Raw genomic sequence first — 25358 nt, 5'->3', positions numbered from 1 at the left:
GATAATTCATCGTTTAATTGAACGTGTTTCCTTTATTATTAAACATTAATAATGCAGAACAGTTTAAAAAATCGGTTCAATCATTCCCTACAAAAAGATGAACAATAAATGTTACAATACAGTGTGTAAGTAAATAAAACTAAAACACAATAAATTAAGTATGTAGAGGATAAAATAGGTAGTTTTTGATGCGTTGTCCAAAACTGTTCCTAAAATACTAGTTGGTTGGTGCCGTTCTTTTTCGTTGTTATTTGTTTACCACGTGACTGTTCATAAAATATCTACGACTGGTTTGTTTTTTTTTATAATTTCTTCTAATTGTGGCACTTTCTTGACTTACTCGAAAATGATAAAAGGTAAAATCGTACTTATGTCCAGCTCCACGGAGGATGGACTTCGCAAAAACTAACAATACATATCCTTAGAAACAATTTGTTTGTTTTCACCTTTATCTAAATGTAAATGTTTGCAAATGAATGATACTTCAAGTCATAAATTGAGGATAAGATGCACTGAGAGGGTTATTTTGGTTTCCTATCGCGCATGGGGAGGAGGTGGCGACGATTACATAATGGATGAGGAAAGGGGATCCGGCTCGCGCGCAATTTTCTTTCGCATTAACCAGTCATCATCTCCATGAATTCTGAAACGAGAAAAGAAGTCGAATCATTAGCGTAAAGCACGAAAAGTCTGCCAGAGAGAAGGTGCATAAGGAGCACCATGTGGTCGAGTTCTAAGTAAACATGGAATCGTTGTTTTGACATCTCGCTCTTCAGATAGTTTAGTTGATTTCTGAGAAAAATGGTTAACGTTTTTGTTTCATTTTTGCCGGCCGGCCCTGTCATGTGCGTCAGTTGTATGAGACTGAAAAGGGGCCAAGGACGGTGTACATGAAACGGATTTCGATACGTGCTTCTTAAAACTAAGTGTCAACAGCTGTCATTTTTAAGTTACCGAACGTGTGGATTACAGAGACGCGCATGGCTGCGATAAAATAGTCGAGAAGGTGTGGAAAAACTTTGAATGGAAATGTAATGTATGTGAACGAAAAAAAAAACGTGGGAGTGTGTTTCCATCGCGGATGACAGTCGGTGGCTTAAAATAGATGCCACTGATGTCATGGAAATCGGAATAAATATGGTGATTCTTTGGAGAATGGACAACTAAAATGTTATATTTCAACGATGGTTTTGGAAACGATTAGGATACGCTGACTCGATACGACTCGAAAAGTATTCAGGGCATCACAGATCAACAAAATTAGCAACATAGTTTCCTTTCAACAACTTATGTTTGTCTGTGATAGCACAAGTGACGAGTACAACTCGGACGAGGTTTGGGGCATGAAGTTCCAATATATTTTAGATAACTTGTTTTGATGTTGAGGAATCGGGGATTTCGATTACTTAGGTTGATATCATTTGGCCGTTTTAACGGTTAAAATAACAAAATCTATAGCAGAATAGGATACGGGGCAAATTCTTCAATTACAGCCTAATCAACGTTTACGCACCGACAAACGATAAATCCGACGACGTGAAGGACACGTTTTATGAATGTCTTGATAAAGCCTGTGGAGAGTGCTTAAAGCATGACGTGAAAATTGTTATCGGAGACGCTAACGCTCAGGTCGGTAGAAAGGACTTTTTCCGTCCCATAATCGGTAGGGAGAGCCTTCACTCCGCTACCAATGACAACGGCCTACGGCTAGTAAATTTTGCTGCTGCCAGAGGGATGGCCATCAGTAGCACCTACTTTGCACGAAAGATCATCCGAAAGCACACCTGGAGACACCCAAATGTTGAAACTTGCAACCAGATAGACCATGTTCTGGAGGATGGGCACCATTTCTCGGATGTTATCGATGTGCGGACATTCAGAGGTCCGAATATTGACTCTGATCACTACCTCGTTGTCAGTAAAATTCGATCACGGTTGTCAACTGTATCGAACGAAAGATCACAGCGAACGATGCGTTACAATATCCAGCGATTTTCGGCGGAAGGAGTATCGGCTGAGTACCGCCAGAAGCTCGACGAACGGATAAGTGCAATCAACGTTAGCGACAACATCAACGATCTATGGGAGTCGATCCATGGAGCGGTGAGCACAACAGCACGAGAAGTGGTAGGCACTGCACAGAGGCGACCCAGGACGGGTTGGTTCGATGTGGAGTGTCAGAGAGTGACAGACGAGAAGAACGTTGCCAGAAGCCGGATGTTGGTGTCGGGTACCCGATCGAATAGAGATCGGTACAAGGAAGCAAGAGCAGCCGAAAAACGAACCCACCGCAGGAAGAAAAAGAGTACGAAGAACAAGTTATTAGTGAGGCGCAGGAAAAAATGGAGCAGAACGATATGCGGAGGTTTTATGAGTCTGTCAATGGCGTGCGGAGAAAGACAGCGCCATCTCCCATCATGTGCAACGATCAACAAGGGAATTTGCTGACAGATAAAACTGAAGTGGCTGCCAAGTGGAAGCAACACTTCGAGACTTTGTTGAATGGAGGAAGTGACGGTGCATCGGTGAACAGAATAAATATTAGCGAAGCTGGACAAGCTGTGGAGTCACCTACACTAGATGTGGTTAAAAAAGCTGGTAAAGAGCTGAAAAACAATAAGGCTGCGGGGAAGGACCAGCTCCCGGCTGAACTTCTGAAACATGGCAGTGAGCAGCTTTATGAAGTTCTGCACCATATTATGTAGAAAATATGGGAAGACGAGGAAATGCCTGCTAACTGTTTGGACGGCCTCATTTGCCCTCTCTTTAAGAAAGGGCACAGACTGGAGTGCGCCAATTACCGAGGAATAACCCTCCTTAATTCGGCGTACAAAATTATGTCCCGTATTCTGTTCAACAGATTGAGACCGCATGAAAAGTCCTTCGTCGGCGAATACCAAGCAGGTTTTCGTGAGGGCCGATCAACGACGGATCAAATTTTTACTCTGAGACAAATCCTTGATAAGTTCCGGGAGTACAACTTGCAGACACATCATCTATTTATTGATTTAAAGGCGGCGTACGATTCAGTGAAACGGAATGAATTATGGCAAATTAAGCTTGAACATGGTTTTCCGGCGAAACTGATACGGCTGATTCGTATAACGTTGGACGGATCGAAATCAAGTGTAAGGATTGCGGATGAAATATCGACGTCATTTGTTACCTTAGATGGATTAAAGCAGGGTGATGCACTCTCGAATCTACTGTTCAATATAGCGCTCGAGGGAGCAATTAGGAGAGCTGGTGTGCAAAGAAGCGGTACCATTATCACAAAATCGCATATGCTCCTGGGATTTGCGGACGATATCGATATTATCGGAATTGATCGCCGTGCCGTGGAAGAGGCTTTTGTGCCTTTTACGAGGGAGACAGCGAGGATTGGACTCACGATCAATACCAGCAAAACGAAGTACATGGTCGCTGGCAATCAACGTGGGTTCATTAGTGGTGGTGGTAGCGAAATGGTGCTGGATGGTGAAAATTTTGAAGTGGTAGAAGAATTTATGTATCTTGGAACATTAGTGACGTGCGATAATGATGTTACCCGCGAGGTGAAAAGGCGTATTGCAGCTGCAAATAGGGCTTATTACGGACTTCGTAACCAGCTTAAGTCCCGTAGTCTGCAAACGAAAACAAAACTCGCGCTGTATACAATTTTGATTCTTCCGGTGGCTTTATATGGCCATGAGACATGGACGTTAAAGGAGGCTGATCGGAGAGCTCTCGGAGTGTTTGAGCGTAAGGTGCTGCGGACAATACTCGGCGGTAAACAGGAGAACGGTATCTGGCGGCGTCGCATGAATCACGAATTGTACCAGGTGTATAAAGGGCTGGATATTATTAAGCTTATACAACACGGCAGACTACGGTGGGCTGGTCACGTTGTTCGTATGCCGGAAGAACGTCAAGCAAAGATAATATTTAGTAGAGAACCCGGACGAGGCCGCAGGCTTCGTGGAAGGCCGCGTACACGATGGCTTTTTGCATTTGAAGAGGACCTGAGGGCGCTCAATGTTCATGGCGACTGGAAGGGATTGACCCAGGATCGAGTCCAGTGGAGAAGGATACTCCATTCGGCGAAGGTTCATCGAAGAGCTGTAGCCCATCAAGTATCAATTAAGTATAGCAGAAAAATCCTACTGTGACGTCAAATTGAAAACTATTTCTGCTGTCGATCAGAGCAAGTTGAATACTGATTTTGATGTTGGTTTTTGATAACGAAATAAATAATCAGTTCATATGGTTTAGAAATTCACAGCAAACCAAAATCAAAATAAGTAGGGGAACTAGTCTTGGACTTCATCTCATGGCTCCGATGTTCATCCAATCAAAAAAAAGGTAATGGAATAGAATTTGGTTTGTTTATTAATTTTTTTAAATTAGTTAATTTTTTTTAAATTAGTTTCGAAAAACTTAATAATTGCACATATTGAACACCCCGTACTCGAATTTACTATGGGAAGAGCTGTCCACCTGTGAGCTAACGTCATTTTTTCAAAAACTTTGAAAATGGATTTTAAACATCAAATTTAGGGTCTACGAGTGTGAAAAACTATGTCGTAGCCGTAGCTAAGAAAATTGTGTTCTATCAAATGAATAAAAAAAATCAACATGTTTTTCAAAATTGTAAAATGAATGCATATTAGCGAAGTTTTTGTTTAAAATTGCATATTGTCGATTGAATCGTTGTTCCCAAAATCAGATGAGTCGATCAAAGGTTGTCCTTGAATTGTTAATCTTGAAATTTAATTTCTATATCTCATTTTACAAATACCCATTATCGTATATCATCAATTGGGTGAATCGCTTTGACTTGAACTGAAATCGTTTGTTGACGGACGGTTTGTTGAAGTGCAATTTATTTTCTCACCAAGCGGCTCTGCCGATTCCGACCTGTTTGGGCTTTCATTTTCATTTCTCGAGAACCAATTTGAATCGGTTAGATCGTTAAAAGCCGATATGGCAGACGTCCAAATCTGCTCCTAATGCAGCATAAGTGCCCAGCAAATCGAGATTTTCCCTTATTTCAGATGGTGGCTGAATCATTCCTCCTGGCTTGGATGGTTTGGCTTTATGGAAATATATAAACACAACTCGCGATCGTTCGTTGGATGTTGCAATTCGTACCGCGGAACGGGATTTCCCATCATCAACGCAAACAGACCTATGAATGTAAAAATAAACGAATGGATTGACTTTTCCGGAACACGGTTGGGTATCCAAAATTCGAAAACAGCTGTATGGCGTGTATCGTTCCGATTCCAGAACGTCTAAATACACAAGATGCAATCGTGCAGAAAGATGAGTGTTTATCCCGCCAATGCGATCTATAATTATTGTTTAAATAGGTTTGTTGATACTTCGTCGGACATTGAATGTCGTATGTTAACATTTCGCACCACATGGTTTCAAGCTACGCAGAACATAAAATGCGGAAAGTGAAAGCTTACCATCGAAGTCAACCGTTCCCGAACCGTCGGAGTCGATTTCCTCGATCATCATGTCCAGGTCGTTCTCGGACAGCTGGTCGTCCAGCTCCCGAAGGATCTCGCGCAGGCAGGAGGTGGGGATGAAGCCGTTTCCTTCCTTGTCGTACAGACGGAAGGCCTCTCGCAGCTCCTTCTGCAACGCTTCCTCGTCCTCCTCAACGATGAACTTGGCCGCTAGCGTGATGAACTCGGCGAATTCAATCTGGCCGGATTCTGCGGATGATAGGAAGTTGTAATGGGTAATGATAGATTACTACATTGGAGGTTTCTTCAAGGATGGGAAACTCACTGTCCTCGTCAACCTCTTCAATCATCTCCTCCAGGATTTTGCTGTCGAAGGGTTGTCCCATCAGTCGGAGGATCTCGGCTACCGTGTCGGACGAGATGCTACCAGTCTTTTCGCGATCGAAGCTGCTAAAGGCCTTCTGCAAGACTATAGACAGAATGAGGAGGGATAGAAGAAAAAACAGGATATGATTAATTAGGCGGGATGGCGAAGAAAAATTAACGAGCTATATGACAAATCAGGACTTGTATGAATTGCGACTTATGATGGACATAGAGTTGCCTGTTGATGGTTAGTAACTTGCCGTTTCGATGATTAGTATGATCGTTTCTACCATATTGGACTATGGCCAGGTTTCAATTAAATTAATCAGGTTTGAGTATCATCAAGCAAAAATCACAAAACGTGGAATGAGTCAAGGAAGGTATAAAAGTTTATTTATCCACATTTTGCTGAACATCCTACGGTTTTGTGATCGTCAGCAGTAATTTGTAGTACTATGCGTCTCCACCATCTATGCACATTAGGGTGCCAATTGACTGTATGGGAAAATGTTTTCTATCGAATTTCAAAAATCGACAAACTTTGTGGAAGACATTATTTCGATAAAAATTGAAACTAAAAATTTACAATCAAAATATTGATTCCCTAACATTATTACTTGAAATCATCATAACAAATGATACAAACGACATACAACAATGCTTTTCCAGCAAAGTGCCTCAAAATAAAATAAGGAACAACCTTCTAGAACAGCGGTTCTCAACCTGGGGTACATGTACCCCTGGGGGTACCTTAGCTGGCCCAGGGGGTACCTTGAACAAAAATCCATAATGACGGATGTATTACAATTGCAATGAAAACTTATTGAGAAAAAAAAAATCAAAGCCTCTAGTTGAGAGACATGAAGGCTTTTTTTTTCGAAAAGCTCAGTAGCTTCGTTGCAAGAAGCTTGGAAGCCTCCTTTCAAAAGGCTCCTTCCGAAGCAACTCGTAGGCCTCCTTTCAAGAAGCTCGGAAGCCTCCTGCCTATAAGCTCAGAAACCTCTTGCTCGGAAGACTCATTTAAAGAATACTTCGGAATACATTTTTCCAGGGGCTTGGAAGCCTCTTTTTAAGAGGCTCGCTCGGAAACCTCCTTTCAAGAGGCTCGGAAGCCTCCTTTCAAGAGGCTCGGAAGCCTCCTTTCAAGAGGCTCGGAAGCCTCCTTTCAAGAGGCTCGGAAGCCTCCTTTCAAGAGGCTCGGAAGCCTCCTTTCAAGAGGCTCGGAAGCCTCCTTTCAAGAGGCTCGGAAGCCTCCTTTCAAGAGGCTCGGAAGCCTCCCTTCAAGAGGCTCGGAAGCCTCCTTTCAAGAGGCTCGAAGGCCTCCTTTCAAGAGGCTCAGAAGCCTCATTTCAAGAGGCTCGGAAGCCTCCTTTCAAGAGGCTCGGAAGCCTCCTTTCAAGAGGCTCGGAAGCCTCCTTTCAAGAGGCTCGGAAGCCTCCTTTCAAGAGGCTCGGAAGCCTCCTTTCAAGAGGCTCAGAAGCCTCATTTCAAGAGGCTCGGAAGCCTCCTTTCAAGAGGCTCGGAAGCCTCCTTTCAAGAGGCTCGGAAGCCTCCTTTCAAGAGGCTCGGAAGCCTCCTTTCAAGAGGCTCGGAAGCCTCCTTTCAAGAGGCTCGGAAGCCTCCTTTCAAGAGGCTGGAAGCCTCCTTTCAAGAGGCTCGGAAGCCTCCTTTCAAGAGGCTTCGGAAGCCTCCTTTCAAGAGGCTCGGAAGCCTCCTTTCAAGAGGCTCAGAAGCCTCCTTTCAAGAGGCCTGGAAGCCTCCTTTCAAGAGGCTCGGAAGCCTCCTTTCAAGAGGCTCGGAAGCCTCCTTTCAAGAGGCTCGGAAGCCTCCTTTCAAGAGGCTCGGAAGCCTCCTTTCAAGAGGCTCGGAAGCCTCCTTTCAAGAGGCTCGGAAGCATCCTTTCAAAAGGCTCGGAACCCTTCTTTCAAGACGCTCAGAAGCCTCAATGATCCATCAGAGACTCGGATACTCCCTATCAATTGGTCCGTTTGTCGAAATTCTAGTTTTAGGAGGCTTGGAAGCTCCCTTCCTAGAGGCTTAAAAGGCTTCAAAAGTCTTGTGGGAAGCTTGACGTATAAAATAAATGTGAATCAGAAAGTTTCACGGAATTATGAAAACTTCAGAAATTTTTTTTAGTTTTGTTGTTTTTTTCAATATATCTTATGAAATTTAAAGCAAAAATAAAATAGGGGGTACCTCAATGAATGTATAAGTTTGAAGGGGTACCTCCCAGGAAAAAGGTTGAGAACCGCTGTTCTACAACATCGTACAATGCTCAAATTAGAAATACAGAAACTAAAACTTTTATCTCAAAATGTAGTGGGACCAGGGACTTTGCGGAAGACACTTTGTTCCTAACATCTACAAGGTGAAAATAATTGTTTCCAGTTAAATCCCCGGCGTGCCCCATGGTGCAATGGCTGATTGAGTTAAAATTTTGGATAGGGTCATATTTTTGGCTAATGAAACTTGTGGGTAATGTAATTTTTGTCATGTAATGCGTTAATATCATATTCATTTGAAATGTAAATAAGAAATCTATAAAATAACGATTTGTATAACAATAATCAGAACAAGGAAAACATAAATTCACACCTGCCTATCTATCTAATTATTTATCGTGGTTGAGACAGATTTAGCAAAACTATGCCTAAAATAATGTAGGTTTGATCGTATGTTGGGTAATAAGGCCGAAGGTCATTATAGGTCGAGGGCCATTGAGCCGAAGTTACAGGAATCGTAATGCTCACTCACTCTCAGCACTTTTAAAAGCAAATATTGCAATTATAAAAGAAGAATTTTCCATAAAAAATAAAATGTTTCACGAAAAAAAATACAAAATTTCCATAAATAAATCAATATTAGCAATAAAAAATTACAAAATTTTCCACAAATTAAATATATTTTTCCATAAAAAATAAAATGTTTCCACAAAATGATCAATAAAGAGCAATAAAAAAAAAGAAAATTTCCATAAAGAAATATAAAAAAGCAATCAAACTGTGCTTTTTTTCCATAGATGAGCCCTTCTTTAAAAGCGTTTAAAGTTCATGTAAAATTTCATCAGCTTTATTGGTTTCTTGTATTTTTTTATGGAAAATTTCTTATTTTTCTTATTGCTCTTGCTATTGTTTATTGCTAATATTGATTTATTTATGGAAATTTTGTAATTTTTTCGTGGAACATTTTCATTTCTTCATTGTTTTATTTGAAAATTTTGTTTTATTTGTGGAAATTTTATATTTATTTATTGCTCATGTCCTGATTTCTTTATTGGCAGTTTCCTAATTGTTTATGGAAAATTTCTAATTTTTAATGGAAATTTTATTTTGTTGCCCCTGATAACTATGTTTCCCTTACTGTCACTGCCGCGAAATGTTGATATGCTCGTTTTCTTACTTCTTTTATCTTTTTCGTACCTTCACCAATGCAATCAAAAGTAGCCTTTATGGAACAAATAACCTATCCCCAATAAGCAGCCGAAGCGGTGGTGTGGCTAGAGTGAGCACAACCCAGTGCCATTTTGTTGGTGTTCTGGGTTCGAATCCAGTTATACAATTGTTATAAATGCAAATTGAAAATTTTCACGAAAAATGAGTGAGGCGTATAAGAATGACGAAACGAAAAAAGAATTTCATCAAGTCGGCACGATTTTTGCAAAAATGATTAATCGGCCGAACGGTCATTATGCCGAATGACAAGTGAGATGTGAGAACTGGGAAGTGAGAAGTAAGATGTGAGTAGTGAGAATTGAGGGAGTAAGGGAAGTAATTAATAGGAAAGAAAATGTGAGTAAAGGAAAATGAGTGAAGAAAGAATGATAAATAATGCAGAATGAAAGAAGAAGGAAAAAGGGAGAAGGTAGCAGGAAGAAGGAAGCAGGAAGAAGGAAGAAGGAAGAAGGAAGAAGGAAGAAGGAAGCAGGAAGAAGGAAGAAGGAATAAGGAAGAAGGAAGACGGAAGAAGGAAGAAGGAAGAAAGAAGAAGGAAGAAGGAAGAAGGAAGAAGGAAGAAGGAAGAAGGAAGAAGGAAGAAGGAAGAAGGAAGGAAGAAGGAAGAAGGAAGAAGGAAGAAGGAAGAAGGAAGAAGGAAGAAGGAAGAAGGAAGAAGGAAGAAGGAAGAAGGAAGAAGGAAGAAGGAAAAGGGAAAAAGGAAGAAGGAAGAAGGAAGAAGGAAGAAGGAAGAAGGAAGAAGGAAGAAGGAAGAAGGAAGAATGAAAAAGGAAGAAGGAAGATGGAAAAAGGAAGAACAAAGAAAAAAGAAGGAAGAAAGAAAAATGAAGAAAGAAGAAGGAAGTAGAAATAGGGAAGAAGAATGAAGGATAAAGGAAGAGCAAAGAAGGAAGAACAAAGGTGGAAGAACGAAGAAGGAGCTGGGAAAAGAATGAAGGAGGAAGGGAAAAGGACGAAGGAGGAAGATAGAAGGTAGAAGGAAAAAAGAAGAAACAAGGAAGAAGGAAGTAAGAATGAGTAAAGGAGCAAGAAGAAGGAAAATGAAAAAGGAAAAAAATAGTAATGAAAATTGAAGAAGGCTGAAGAAAAAAAGCAAAATGAGGAAGGAAGAAGGATGATATATCTTTCATAAGTTAGAAGGAAGAAGAATAATAAAAGAAATTCATCAAGGAATAACCAGTGAAAATCTCTGAGAATATCCATGAAGTACTTGAAGAGAAATCTTAAAGTAGTTTTCCAAAGTTTCTAAAGAATTTTCTGGGGAAATTCTCAAGGAGCATAGTAGTAATGCCTATGTTGAGCGTTTTTTCCCACAAACTGCTTCCCAATACAATGGGCATCTATCTTACAATGTGAATTGCAAGCATTCATTAACTGATGTATAAGTTTTATAATAAGGGTCTTGTGGACTTACAATTGGATCTTGAATGCTGAGCTCCATCGATGATGCTTTCAAAAAATGACATCAACAGATATTCGAGAATGTAAATGGAGGTGGGTCGGCCACACATTACGAGGCAACGGAGGCGGAATCTGCAAGCAAGCGTCTGGGCACAGGCCAAAGTTAAAGCAAATCGCCACCAGGGATGGAGATCTTTTACGTTTGCGCTATGTGCTCCTATGTCCAAGTTAATGTGCTTTGATCAAGTCGTTCGGAATGATTTTGTGATCAATATGAGTTTTGATAGCTTGATCCCTTTCTGTCAGATTACCGTGGTGTGCACACGCATACGAAATCAAGAAGTCTATGTTTTCAATCTGTGAACCAGAAAGATGAATTTTCCCCGATTTAAACTAGGATATTTCTTGACGAACTATCTCTGAATCTCTGAAGACAGCATAGATCTAAAACTAGCTGGTGTTGAAGAAAGGTCCTCCCTCGTCCAGGACATGTGAATTGAAACTTGGTGAGAGAATTCCATTATATACATATATTTACCAAATTATATTGAAACTATATGATCACATACAAAAAAATAACCATCAGGGCACCCGATTGAAGCGATTTGGATAGGAAGAGTGGAATCGCCAACTTCCTGTTGTTAACATCTCGTGGATAAAGGGTGGTCTCTTCTCCCCATCTATTGGGTCAATCTGGGAAACGAGGGCTAGATTATATTATTGTATATACGAACTTTCTTCTGGAAGGAGATTCTCTATTCATCCCGTGGATTTTGCATAAGTGTCTCGTCTCGGCTTATGGAACCACCCCACCCATTTTTGGCCCTTCATACAGGAGTTTGATGAAATGCGAACAATAATATAAACATGATCAAATCGTTTGTCAGATGCTATCGGCAGGTGCCTTGCTACAATAGATGGTAGTATCATCATCATCATCATCAATATGAGTTTCAGACCGCATCGTGCTTTCGTGCTGTGCGGTTCTTTCTCTTTGCGGAAGGAAGTTTTTAATACTACCCGAAGCTATTTTAATTTCAACGGTGCTTCTTAGCGCTATTTCTACCCACTGATCCCGTTACGATCTTTGCAAGGACCCGTGCCTTCGTTTTACGTTGGACCCGTTTGCGGAAGTAAAATTCCGACAAGCGGTGGTAATCCTGCAGGGACACCGTTCTGGGAAAAAACCTCTAAGAAGGTCACGTCTCCACGCTCAGCAATGAGTATTAATAAAAACAAGAGGAAGGGGAGTCTCTGAATTCTCCACTTCCTTCAAAGAAACAAGGTTTCAAGACCGTCCTGCCCAAGCGCGGAAAAAATAGAAGGAAGCTGGAGACTTCAGATATTCCTTCTAAATCTAACGTTGACATTATTTCTTCTCCCATCGAACTGAGCAATCAGTTCGATTTGATTAATAACGAATTTGAGGAAATCGAATCTACCTCTAGCCCAGGTGATTCGATTCATGCGAAGAAACAACGGATTCCGCCAATTGTGGTATCTGTTGCCGAGTTTTCTGGCTTTCGGAATGAAATCTTGAGTAACCTTCGGGGATCAAGGTTTCATTTCAGATTGCTAGGAAGGGTGACTGCCGCGTTTTGCCGGGATCCTTTGACGATCGCAAACGTCTTCTCCAGTATTTAACTGAGAAGCGCCATAAATTCTTCACATACGACGACAAAACTGAGCGATTGTTCAAAGTCGTCTTGAAAGGTCTGCCCAGTGATGACAAATCACTGGATGAGATTAAAATTGAAATTTCTGAATTACTTGGATTTTCACCAGTCCAAGTAATTAAGATGAAAAGAAATCCCACTCTGGTACTTCCCAAAGGGCATTTCTCAAGAATTTTATTTAGTTCATTTTAACAAAAGTGAACTAAATAATATGAAAAGTTTGGAAAAGGCCTGTATTATGTCCCATGTCCGTGTTACATGGGAACATTTCCGCAGGCCTGGGGAATTTTCCAAAACTCCACCCAGTGCCGTAAGTGCCAAAAGTGGGGTCACGGAACCAAACATTGCCACATGGATGCTAAATGCATGATTTGTGGTGGAACCTCTCACGCCAAGGACGCTTGTCCTGTGAGAGAAGATTCAATAAATTTAAGTGTGCAAATTGTGGGGTAATCATAAATCCAATTTCTGGGAATGCCCTTCACGCAAAAAGTTTTGAATTCCGTGCAAAATTGATGACGGGAAATTCAATCGGATCCCAGATTCGACGGGTAGAAATTTTCAAACGCTCAAATTTCGAAACCAGTTACCGGTCGAGCAATTCATACCCACCACAATTCACAAACAAATTTTGCCGCTCGTCAACGGGTAGCAAGCACTTCAGTAAATTCCAATTTTCGAATGTACCTACGTATGCAAACATCGCTGCTGGTAGACAAAATTTCTCTTCTCAAAATGAGGTTTATACCCATGTCCCAACGGGAAATAATGGTCATGTTGCCGATTCAGGTAGCATGACTGCTTCCGATTTTGATTTTTTAACTGAACAATTGCATCACATGATTGATGCAATGTTCAAAGCAAATACCATTCCAGAAGCTGTTCAGGTTGGTATGAAGTACACACAAAAAATTGTTATCGGACTCCGTTTCAATGGATCCAAATAATTGTGTGAAAGTTCTAAATTGGAATGCCCGCTCTCTAAAGGGTAAGGAAGATGAATTATTCAACTTCCTAACAGTTCATAATGTGCATATTGCCATTATAACAGAAACCTATTTAAAACCAGGACTCTCCATTAAAAGAGATCCAAATTATTTTATCTACAGAAATGATCGTCTTGACAGCGCCTGTGGTGGGGTCGCCATTGTCATCAATAGACGTATCAAACATAAATTATTTTCTTCATTCAAAACCAAAGTTTTTGAAACCTTGGGAGTTTCTGTTGACACAAATTTTGGAAAATTTTCCTTCATTGCAGCTTACTTGCCTTTTCAATGCAATGGGCAGCAAAAGAATTTGTTGAAAGCTGATCTTCAAATTCTAACTCGCAACAAATCTAAATTCTTCGTAATTGGTGACTTCAATGCCAAACACCGTTCATGGAATAATGCTCAAAGCAATTCCAATGGTAAAATTTTATTTGAAGATTGTTCTGCGGGATATTATACTATTCAATATCCCAATGGACCAACTTGTTTTTCTTCCAGTCGAAATCCTTCTACAATTGATTTAGTTTTAACGGATTCAAGTCAGCTGTGTGGCCAATTGGTAACTCATGCTGACTTTGACTCTGATCACCTTCCTGTGACATTTGAAATCTCACAAGAAGCCATTTATAATCCAATCAGCTCTACTTTTAATTATCATAGAGCTGATTGGGATTCTCTCAAAACGTATATCGATAGGAATTTTGATGTTGATATTCCTCTCGATACCAAAAGTGATATTGATAATGCTCTCGTATCTTTGACAAATTTAATTGTCGAAGCCAGAGGCATTGCAATTCCTAAATGTGAAATTAAATTCAACTCCATTATTATTGACGACGATCTTCAGCTACTGATCCGTCTTAAAAATGTGAGGCGAAGGCAATACCAAAGAACTCGCGATCCTACTTTAAAAGTTATTTGGCGAGATTTGCAAAATGAAATTAAAAAACGTTTCGCTATTCTGAGAAATACCAACTTTGAGAATAATGTCTCGAAGTTGGATCCCAGTTCGAAACCCTTTTGGAAATTAACGAAAATTCTTAAAAACCTCAAAAGCCAATTCCAGCGCTTAAAGAGGGAAATAAAATTTTATTAACAAATGGCGAAAAGGCTCAAAAACTTGCTCAGCAGTTCGAGAGTGCCCATAATTTTAGTCTAGGTCTCACTAGTCCAATTGAGGATCAGGTTACACGAAGCTTCGAAGACATTCTCAACCAAGATAATGTTTTTGACCCTTCGTTGGGAACTAATTTGGATGAAGTGAGATCTATTACTAGAAAATTTAAAAATATGAAAGCACCGGGCGATGATAGTATTTTCTACATACTTATCAAAAACTTCCTGAGAGCTCTTTATCCTTTTTGGTTAATTTATTTAACAAATGTTTTCAATTGGCATACTTCCCAGATAAATGGAAAAACGCCAAAGTTGTTCCAATTTTGAAGCCGGACAAAAATCCAGCTGAGGCTTCTAGTTATCGCCCAATCAGTTTGCTTTCTTCAATAAGCAAACTGTTTGAAAAGATTATTTTAAATAGAATGATGGTTCATATTAACGACTGATGAGCAATTTGGTTTTCGCCATGGGCATTCAACCACTCATCAGTTATTAAGAGTTACGAACTTAATTCGGCTCAACAAATCTGAAGGATATTCGACTGGAGTTGCTCTTCTTGATATAGAGAAAGCATTTGATAGTGTTTGGCATGAAGGTTTGATTGTAAAATTGATGAATTTTAATTTTCCTCTGTACATTATTAAACTGATCCAAAATTATTTATCAGATCGCTCACTGCAGGTAAACTATCAGAATTCTAAATCTGATAGATTACCTGTTAGAGCTAGTGTTCCCAAGGCAGCATACTGGGGCCCATATTGTATATCATTTTTACTTCTGACTTACCTGATTTACCACCAGGGTGTCAAAAATCTTTGTTTGCAGATGACACGGGTCTCTCAGCCAAGCATTCGGCGAAGCATTCGTGTCATTTGTAGTAGATTGCAAAAAGTTTGGATATTTTCTCCACTTACTTGCAAAATGGAAAATTTCCCCGAATGCTTCCGAAACTCAGCTTATAATTTTCCCACATAAGCCGAGAGCTTCTTATTTGAAACCTTCTAGCAGACATATTGTCACTATGAATGGGGTTCCAATTAATTGGTCTAGCGAAGCTAAATATTTAGGGCTTCTGCTAGATCAAAAATTAACTTTAAAAATCACATTGAAGGCCTTCGAGCCAAACATAACAAGTATATTAAGCGCCTATAACCACTAATAAACAGACAAACAAAACTTTATCATAAGAACGAACTTGTGAGTTACAAACAAATTTTAGACCAGCCATGTTGTATGCTGTGCCAATATGGACTAGTTGCTGCAATACCAGAAAGAAGGCACTTCAGAGGATTCAAAATAAAATTTTGAAAATGATTCTGAAGTTACCTCCGTGGTATAGTACCAATGAACTTCATAGAATTTCTAATATTGAGACATTGCAACAAATGTCCAACAAAATAATTTCAATTTTAGACAAAAATCGTTGCAATCTTCTATTGCAACGATTAGCTCCTTGTACCCTTAGTATAAATTAGGTTAAGTTTAGTTTAAGTAGAAAACATTGTAATTCCTACATGGTTTAATTCAACCAGAGGAAATATCGTAACTGCCAGAGGCAATTGAAATGTATTAATAATATCTAAAAGCGTAACATAGCAAATAAGGATGATAGTGTTAAGAAAACACGGAACACCTAGTCTAAGAGATAAATGCATGTATTAGATAATTAGCAAATAAAATTAGTTAAAAAAAAAAAAAAAAAAAAAAAAAAAAAAAAAATCAATATGAGTTTTGATAGCTTTAGCTAGTATATATATGTCAAAGCTTTCGTCCAAAACGCCCTTCGTATTCCTGGTAGAAATTTCTTATGTAATTCCTAGAGTAATTCTAAAAGAACTACAATAGAAATTTTTGCAAAAAGAATGCTGCTTAAGGCCTTATTCGCTAAGTTATGTATTGCCAAAATTCATGCAATAGGTACCGCAAAATTTTTGAGAAACTTGCCGGAAATACGTAGTTTGCAACTTAGGCTTTAATAAAATAACAATGTCGAAGTTCACCATTTCCAAATTATTTGAGGGGATTGTTAAATTAAATTTCTGAAACGAGAGCTAAAATAAAACATACGCTGCCAAATCTCTAACGAACACTAAAATATGCTACAAACTGCTGTAAAATCCCATTTCATTACCATCCTTCTGATGACATCTTACAAACTGCGTTGCATGTAGCGTGATGTTCTCCCAGATTAATTGCTCTTTATTCGCTACGCATGTCCCAAACCGTGCTTGCATCTTTGTTCTTGGCAAAGATCGCCGGCGAACAGGCTGTGGATGCATCATACCTCACCCAAATGTAAATGGCTGTATCATGTGTACGAATCATTAACCGACTAAATGACGGTGACGCATATTAGTCTGTCTACGATTTTGCAGCGATGTTTGAGAAATGAGACTCAGACGCTATAGTGCGTTCCCCATAGCCCAACAGGAACACTGTTGGTTACATGTTCAGAGTCCTATGTTCCTAACCGACCGAAATTGGATCACTTCATGTCGCTATCTGGTTGTTTCGGGCAGGTTGTTGAACTCGTTTCTACCCAACGTGTTTAATTTTACATAGTAGATAGGGGGACGAACGGCTTCGGCAGGTGGTTTGGAGCTTCTTCCTTCAATTTGACTTGAATGTTCTTGATGTAGCTTGGGGCCGTGTTGAAAATATTTTATTGACCTCCGACCGAAAATAAACTCTCGCGCAATAATGTAAACAAAACTTGCCAAAGCCGTCGCTGACCCTAATATGAATTTGTTTACAATGGGATTTTGCCAGACGATGAAAAGTATTATTTTTACGGAAATCACAGCCGGTGCATCACACTCGCTTACACACCTGCTGAAGATTGATTGATGATAATTACAGTGTTTGTGATTTCCTAGTTCACATAACGACACCAGTTGGGGAAAGACTGGGACTCGATAACAGATTTGGGAATTTGACTGAATTGACCATTTGTACAACATTTCGCATTTATATTGACAATCGCATATATATATGTACCTATACTGATCTTTACAGCAAGAATATCAGATCAGATAAAAGATATGCCTCAATTTAATACGGAAGGATTGAAGATTTAATGCATATGGAATTATAGAAGGTCACAGTCTGTTCATAGTCAGGTCAGTCTTCTAAGTTTAGACAAGGGAAGTGAATTGAACAAGTCGCTTGGATTGAACGCGAATTGAACGTGTAAACACCTTAATTCAACTCATTTGAACGAAAAGAAAGTAAAACAAGTTCAACTTTTGGCAAGTCAGTTGAATTCAAATGATTCGTTCAACTCACTTGCGCTATTAAAACGTAGCATAAGAGTTTTATCACTTGTTATCATATTAAATGAAAATAAGATGTGTGAACTTTGACATTAAGATACCCCCCTTTATCAAGTGATAAAGTGTGTGATCTAAATAGTGTTGTCTAAATTAGTCACAAGTACTAACGTGTAAGATAAAACAACCATGCGTTCTCCATTATTTGTCATGCAATTGAGTCATTTTACACCATCATTGGGGCGTTTTGCCCCAGGCTACTTTTTTTAAACTGCGTTAGAAAGTCACAAAAACCTTGTTGTTTGGGATAGAAGCCTACCTATATAGTGAAAGAGAGATGGAAATCAAAAAGGAACGGCAACATAGGTTTTATAAATGATTTGATTTGAAATCACTCACTGCCCACTGCGCCTGTAATAAATTGTAGAAAACTCTGAAATAAGTGGACCATGGAAATCATTTTATATCTTTCGAAGTTAGGCCAAATCAACTCGGGCATTAGTGTTTTCACCACGTTTTCAAACAGTGAGATTTAGGAACGCCCATCCGCACGAATCGTTTTTGACACATGCTCAGCGGCAGGAGGCCCGACACTGATTGGAATAACGTGCGAGGAAATTTCTGTTTTCTGTCCATTGCTAACCGTTTTATTTTCGCTGCCTGCCACCAGGAAAACCAAATGGCCACCTCCGTGAAGAGAATGAATCATTTGCTGTGTTATGGCAACGCAGTCAGTGATTTACCGAAACGATGGATCAATTTTCATTTGTTGTGGCAGGTGGCCGGTGGGATTGCCAATGTCCGTCATCTTCGTCCAATTGGCAAGTGCGCCATCGTCTGTTCGCTCAAACTGTAGCCGAGAAGGGTGATCAACAAGTGGGTCACACACGACTGCTTGCCGCCATATCCACCCACGCGGTCCGGATGTAAACAGTTTGTTGGATGGGTGAAGTTTGATCTACCTTTGTTGTTCAGCGCGACGCGTCGTCGTTTTTGGCTTCACTCGCGGTGAGGGTAAATCTGAATGACGACTTGTGCCGGGACATAAAGAGGCTAATCTACTCCCACTCGAGGTGCTACTGACGGGACGTTCTAACGTCCTGGATGAGCGAATTTTGAAACCGACTTATGGATATACATAGTATAAATGTTTATGGAGTAGAAACATAGTATTTTTAGATGGCACCAAAGCCAATGCCACAAGATGTGGACGATGACCAGTAGCCAACGGTCAGTGAGAAGTACGATTATTATTAATGGGTGCACATCAGACTTATAGCGGTTTTTCGTAATGTCTTTTGGAAGAGTTCTGCCTGAGGGTTTCGACTTAATGCAGAACAGACATCGAAAATTGTGTCAAGTTGCGGTATTAAATTTCCATCGTCAGGCAGATATCGGTTTTAGTGAAGATGACAGAGGGGGTCTTCGAGTTTTGTTGCTCTGCTGACTAAAACTGCGTCTTTAACTTACTTGCAATTTGCTCTTGGGTAAGATCATCCTGGAAAATAGAAATGATGAATCAGTTAATTTACAATTTTTTTTCTAGTACAACTAAGTAAAACTAAAAGAATATCATTCAACTCATAAGTAATTGCGTAATTACGCACATTAAATGTTATGAAAATTACCCACGACGGAATTCATCATTAAATGTATAATTCGGCAACAGAATAGGCGCCAGATCATAATTGTAAGTTTCTGTGATGTACCTAAATGAAAAAAAAAATCAATCCAACTGTCTAAGACGAGTTTTGTACTTCCCATTTAATTCCACTACGTTTTGTTATCTTTACAGATACGTATTTCGACCTCAACTGTGAGGCCGTCTTCGGTGTCCCGTACTTGACTCGACTTACAAGTCGAAAACGCGCTCACAGTTGAGGTCGAAATACGTATCTGTATAGATACCAAAACGTATTGGAATTAAATGGAAAATACTAAACTCGTCTTAGACTCGTCTTAGATTGATTTTTTTTCATTTACATAGTTTGCATTAGCAACCCTATAACCAGAGACCGGCGGAGTGAAAAACTGACGAAATAGCAACGTATGAAAATGCATGAAATCGTTTAAAATATACTGGCAGCTCTTGAACTTTTTGCTTGCTTCTTATGGAAGCAAAAAGTAAACAAGTCGGATTGGAACCGCTTTTGACGGTTCGATTGGAAACAAGATGGCGTCTTCGCCGATCTCTTATTCTAGTATTTCTAGTTTGCATAGAGGTCTTGTTTGATACGAGAAACGGATAGAAAATGTAGCTCTGCCAACACTGCAGTCAATCTTTTCATAAAAGACAAACACATGAAAAGAATGAAATGGTTTACTTAGATAAAATATCATACATCGCTATTTACTGTGTTTACATCACATAACATTAGAATCCGTTAAACAAAGCAATCTCATTTCATAATATAACATATCATTGATAACATTGATCTCAAAAAATATGCAAAAAAGAAGTAAGATGCATTCAAATTTTTATTTTTGCAAATGGCAGTAAATAGAATTTTGCCGCTTTCATTATTTGAGCATAAATTTTGGCTGCTTGACAGGTCGCTTGCTCGATTGGCTGCTGTTTTTTGACGGTTAGATTGGGCGCACACATCTATCCGCGTTTCTGCGATGATGGGTCATTAGGCCGAATGGTCATTAGGCCGAATCAGAACTGGGGAGTGCGAAGTGACACGAAGTGAGGAAGAAGTAGAAAGAAAGGAAAAAGGAGGAAGAAGTAAGAAGAAAGCAGAGAGAAGAAGGAAGAAGGAAGAAGCAGAGAGAAGAAGGAAGAAGGAAGAAGGAAGAAGGAAGAAGGAAGAAGGAAGAAGGAAGAAGGAAGAAGGAAGAAGGAAGAAGGAAGAAGGAAGAAGGAAGAAGGAAGAAGGAAGAAGGAAGAAGGAAGAAGGAAGAAGGAAGAAGGAAGAAAGAAGGAAAAAGGAAGAAAGAAGAAGGAAGAAAGAAGAAGGAAGAAAGAAGACGGAATAAGGAAGAAGGAAGAACGAAAAGAAAGAAGGAAGAAAAAAGAAGGAAGAAAAAAGAAGGAAGCATGAAGAAGGAAGTATGAAAAAGGAAGAAGGGAGAAGAAGGAAGGAAGAAGAAAGAAGGAAGATAGTAGAAGGAAGAAGGAAAAATTAAAAAGGAAAGAATGAAGAAGGAAGAATAATGAGGGAAGGAGATAGAAGAAATAAGGAAAAAAAGAAGAAGAAAGAAGGCGGAGGGAGGAGCAAGAAAGAAGAAAGAAGATGGATGAAAGAAAAAGGAACAAGGAAGGGGGAATGAATAAAGAAGAAGGAAGATGGAAGAAGAAAAAAAGAAGAAAGAAAAAGGAAGAAAGAAGAATAAAGGAGAAAGAAGGAATAAGGAAAAAGGTAGAAGGCTGAAAAAAGCGAAGAAGGAAAAATTAAGAAGAAAGAAGGAATAGAAGAGAAGGAAGAAGAAAAAAGGAAGAAACAAGAAGAAAGAAAGAAGCAACAGGAAAAAAGCAACAAGCAAGAAAGAAAAAGGAAGAAGGAAAAAAAGAAGTAAGTAGAAAGAAGAAGGGTGGGAAAAAGAAGAAAAAGGAAAGGAGGAAGAACAAAGAAAGAAGTAGAATGAAGGAAAAAAGAAGGAAGAAGAATGCAAAAAGAAGAAGGAAGAAGGGAGAAGAAATAAGTAACAAAGAAGAAAGAAGGAAGAGCGAAAAAGAAATAAAGGAAGAAAAAGAAGTAAAAAGAAGACAGATAGCAGAAGGAACATGCAAGAAAGGGTAAGGTCAAGATAGAACTTCTCATTTTTCACTTTTTGCTAAGCTAAAGCTAAGCTAAAGCTAAGCTAAAGCTAAGCTAAAGCTAAGCTAAAGCTAAGCTAAAGCTAAGCTAAAGCTAAGCTAAAGCTAAGCTAAAGCTAAAAGCTAAAGCTAAGCTAAAGCTAAAAGCTAAAGCTAAGCTAAAGCTAAAAGCTAAAGCTAAGCTAAAGCTAAGCTAAAGCTAAAAGCTAAAGCTAAGCTAAAGCTAAGCTAAAGCTAAAAGCTAAAGCTAAAAGCTAAAGCTAAGCTGGGCTAAGCTAAAGCTAAGCTAAAGCTAAGCTAAGCTAGTAGTGGGCTGAGGTGAGTGGGCTGAGCTGGGAGCTGGGTAGTGAGCTGGCTGGGCTGGGTGGGAGTGGAGCAGTGGCTGGGAAGCTGGAGTGGGGTGGGAACAGGGGAACAGGTGGTGGGGTGAGCGAACAGGGAGCTGGGGTGGGTGGGCTGAGGAACAGGAACAGAACAGGGTGGCAGGCTGAACAGGACAGGTGGAACAGCTGGAACAGGGTGGGAGCTGGGAGTGAGGCTGGAACAGCTGGAGTGGGTGAACTGGGAACAGCTGAGGCTCAGGAACAGGAACAGTGTCAGGAACAGGGCTGGGAACAGCCTGGGGTGGAGCCTGGGCAGCTGGGTGGGGCTCAGGGGCTGGGTGGGCTGAACAGGAACAGGGTGCAGGTGGCTCAGGAGACAGCCTGGGCTGGAACAGCCTGGGGCTGGGCTGGGCAGCCTGGCTGGAACAGCAGGCTGCAGGGTGGAACAGGAACAGGTGGGCTCAGTGGGCTGGTGGGGTGGAACAGGGGCTGGGAACAGGTGGAACAGCTGGGAGCTGGGGTGGGGCTGGAACAGGGGCTGGAACAGACAGGTGGAACAGGGGTGGGCTGGGGAGACAGGGTGGGTGGCAAACTGGGCTGGAACAGCTGAGCCTAGCTAAAGAAAGCTAAGCTAAAGCTAAGCTAAAGCTAAGCTAAAGCTAAGCTAAAGCTAAGCTAAAGCTAAGCTAAAGCTAAGCTAAAGCTAAGCTAAAGCTAAGCTAAAGCTAAGCTAAAGCTAAGCTAAAGCTAAAGCTAAGCTAAAGCTAAGCTAAAGCTAAGCTAAAGCTAAGCTAAAGCTAAGCTAAAGCTAAGCTAAAGCTAAGCTAAAGCTAAGCTAAAGCTAAGCTAAAGCTAAGCTAAAGCTAAGCTAAAGCTAAGCTAAAGCTAAGCTAAATCTAAGCTAAAGCTAAGCTAAAGCTAAGCCAAATGCTAATGTTTCGGTATATTCGAGGTAATAAAATTAGAGGATTAATTATTCTCAGACAGTTAAAATCACAACAATGTTGCTGTTACAGCATATTTTCATCACTAGTTTGAATACTAATCATTTTTTATCCCTTCATTATTTCGGTAACAATAAGCAAAAGCAAGTTTTATTTTCGATATGAGGATGTTTTGAACAAACAGTATGCAAATAGTTGTCAAAAGACATCTAATGGAAAATATGTGAACTAATATTTTTCTTCACAAGAAATTTTAGTATTTTCTTTCTTTTCCGTCTATCGGAATGCGGTATGAAGAGAAGCAATTTTTAGAAAGAGAAAGAGAATTTATAAATCTCAATTTATAAAGAAATTTTTCAATTTTTTCTTGAGCCTTCGGAGTTCGGCTGCAGGCCCCTAATTTGGATACCGATTTTTTATTTTCTATAACTAGTTCAATCAGTGAGTAGTATAAGCGGTTGATTAATATTCTGTATTGTGCAAGACAGCTGGAAGAATTTTTGAAAATTATCAATCATAATCCTAAGGCCTCAGAATAGAATAAGTTTCCGTTATTAAAACATGTACCAGAGCTGAAATATGCACTTGAATTGCAAATGGAAAAAATGTGCATTTCAGCAATGATCCCGCGTTACAAAATGCAACGTGTTTTATTTATTATATTCAAAGCAAACAATCTTAAAATGAATATTCTATCAGGAAGGAAATTCATTGAGGATAATTTTAGACCTGTTTAATCAAATGTTTCCGAAGCCAACTTTCGAATGCAGACCTATTTTTTTTGGTTAAAAGTCGGCTCCTCATGGTGTCGCGTTACGCCGGAATGTGCCATCTGAGAACGCTAAGGATTAAGCAAATTGAACTACCATGGGGCATCGAAATCCGTACACTTAAGCACATCAGTATATTAAAAAGTCTCTAGAAAATAGGAATCAAATGCAAATGAAACCTTTATCGTTTATACAAGAGCACAAAGGCCTTTACTTTTGAAGTGTTGGACATTTACACAATAGAAACTACGAAAAATATGATAAAATAAAGAATTAAATCAACACCTCCAGAACAGAAATTCGAATCAAAGGATCAAAATCCGTACAGCTATTTTTAACTAAATATTAAAATTGAAGCAGACTGATTGACTAAACTACCACTGTAAATAGTTAAATACACACCTTGAAAAGCGATCCCCTCGATTTGTATTCCACTTAGCTTAATTTATTATTCGGAATTTGCAATTGAAACAGAGTTACTTTTTGTGTAATTGTGTTCTACATGCAAACAAATGGCGCCAGAAACTCCACGTTTGGTGGGTGTGATTTGATTTTGATTTGTAATGTTTTAATTTCAAAGCCTACTTTCTCCTTCAATGGCCTAGAAGCTTACTGACAAGTATATGAACAGGATAAGATAAATTAATTATAAGCTAATTAGGTATCTCAAATCCTCTTCAATGTATTGATTTTTCGCGAGGTAGGCGAATTTCGGTCCTTCACAGTAGGCGTCGGCAATTACATTAAAAATGATGTGAACACTCGGGCTTGATTTAGAGTTGTAGATCATTGGATCAAAGTTTTAGTTTTTGAACAATAATAATAAAATTTAAAAAAAATTAATTACATTTTGAGAAGTTATGAAAGTTGTGGGAAGTAGGTACCAGATGTTCGCATCCATTCTGCCGTTCTACGCATAATTGTGCCATGTTACCTTAATGAAAAAATATCAAACTCGAATCAATTTTCCCCACCGAAAAAATGAAGTTGTCGTTCGATTATGGAGACTGAAAAACGTTTACATAAGTAGTGATCCGTAGTATGTATAGAGACACATTCTAGACAGTTCAAGACATTCCACTAAAAGAGCCTAAATATTTTTTCTCAACATGAGACAGTTATATATAGAACGGCAGTATTGCACTAACATTAAAATATTCCGAACAATGGAAGATTCATGGTTCAGATTGAAAAAAAAAAACAGTCAGGAATTAATACATATTATCACTTATTTTATCACGGAATGTAACATGTCATCATGTTATAATGAACCTAACGATCATTTTCTTCGTTCCATAAATAACCATGCTTCTCCACAGTGTTTCACATTCACAAAGTTCACATCCCCGTCATCCCAGTATACTAACCATGATTTCCTGGTGGTGAGTAAGACTTCACAGAAGCACAAAACAATTGATTCCTGTGTTATGTAGATCACAGTCAACTAAATGCACCGGGTTGCGTTATTCAAACTTCACTTTTGTAACAACTACCACAGCACCGTATAATCCGACCGCGGCTGATCCCGATCTCTCGCAATGGTTTGGATACGACCCCAAAATACCGACTGAAGCGGTGATCTCGTTTCGAGCTGGTCCGCGATCCCAAACTCACAACGGCCAAGCCACTATAATGCACTATACGATGTCGGACGTTTTCCTGCTGGTTGGATTTTTCTCCAAATGGGGGACTATAATCCGAAAGCGACGTCGATGATGATTGCGGATGACGATTTTCCTCTAACTGAGCGGTTTCCTCTTTGGGTTAACCTGATGCCTTTGCGCAATGATGGTTTTCCACGTTTGGGTTGTTCACTTGTAGGCACCGATCGAC

The 25358-nt window shown here is 39.6% G+C and overlaps 1 protein-coding gene across 1 annotated transcript; it reads right to left on the bottom strand.

Annotated features, from left to right (window-relative positions):
• Window positions 1–5: 5 nt before the first annotated feature.
• Window positions 6–25358, bottom strand: LOC134208677 (troponin C). Its single transcript, XM_062684468.1, has 5 exons — window positions 24893–25358; window positions 19199–19226; window positions 5782–5925; window positions 5454–5705; window positions 6–643 (listed from the first exon to the last, which is right to left on the bottom strand). The coding sequence occupies exons 1-5, from the start codon at window positions 24893–24895 to the stop codon at window positions 618–620; spliced, it is 453 nt and encodes a 150-aa protein (XP_062540452.1). The 5' UTR covers window positions 24896–25358; the 3' UTR covers window positions 6–617.

This window comes from Armigeres subalbatus, chromosome 2 (genome assembly GCF_024139115.2).
Source record: "Armigeres subalbatus isolate Guangzhou_Male chromosome 2, GZ_Asu_2, whole genome shotgun sequence".
In the NCBI taxonomy this organism is placed as follows: Eukaryota; Metazoa; Arthropoda; class Insecta; order Diptera; family Culicidae; genus Armigeres; species Armigeres subalbatus.
The sequence above is the reverse complement of the archived record's forward strand: the minus strand, read 5'-3'. Positions and strand labels throughout refer to the sequence as shown.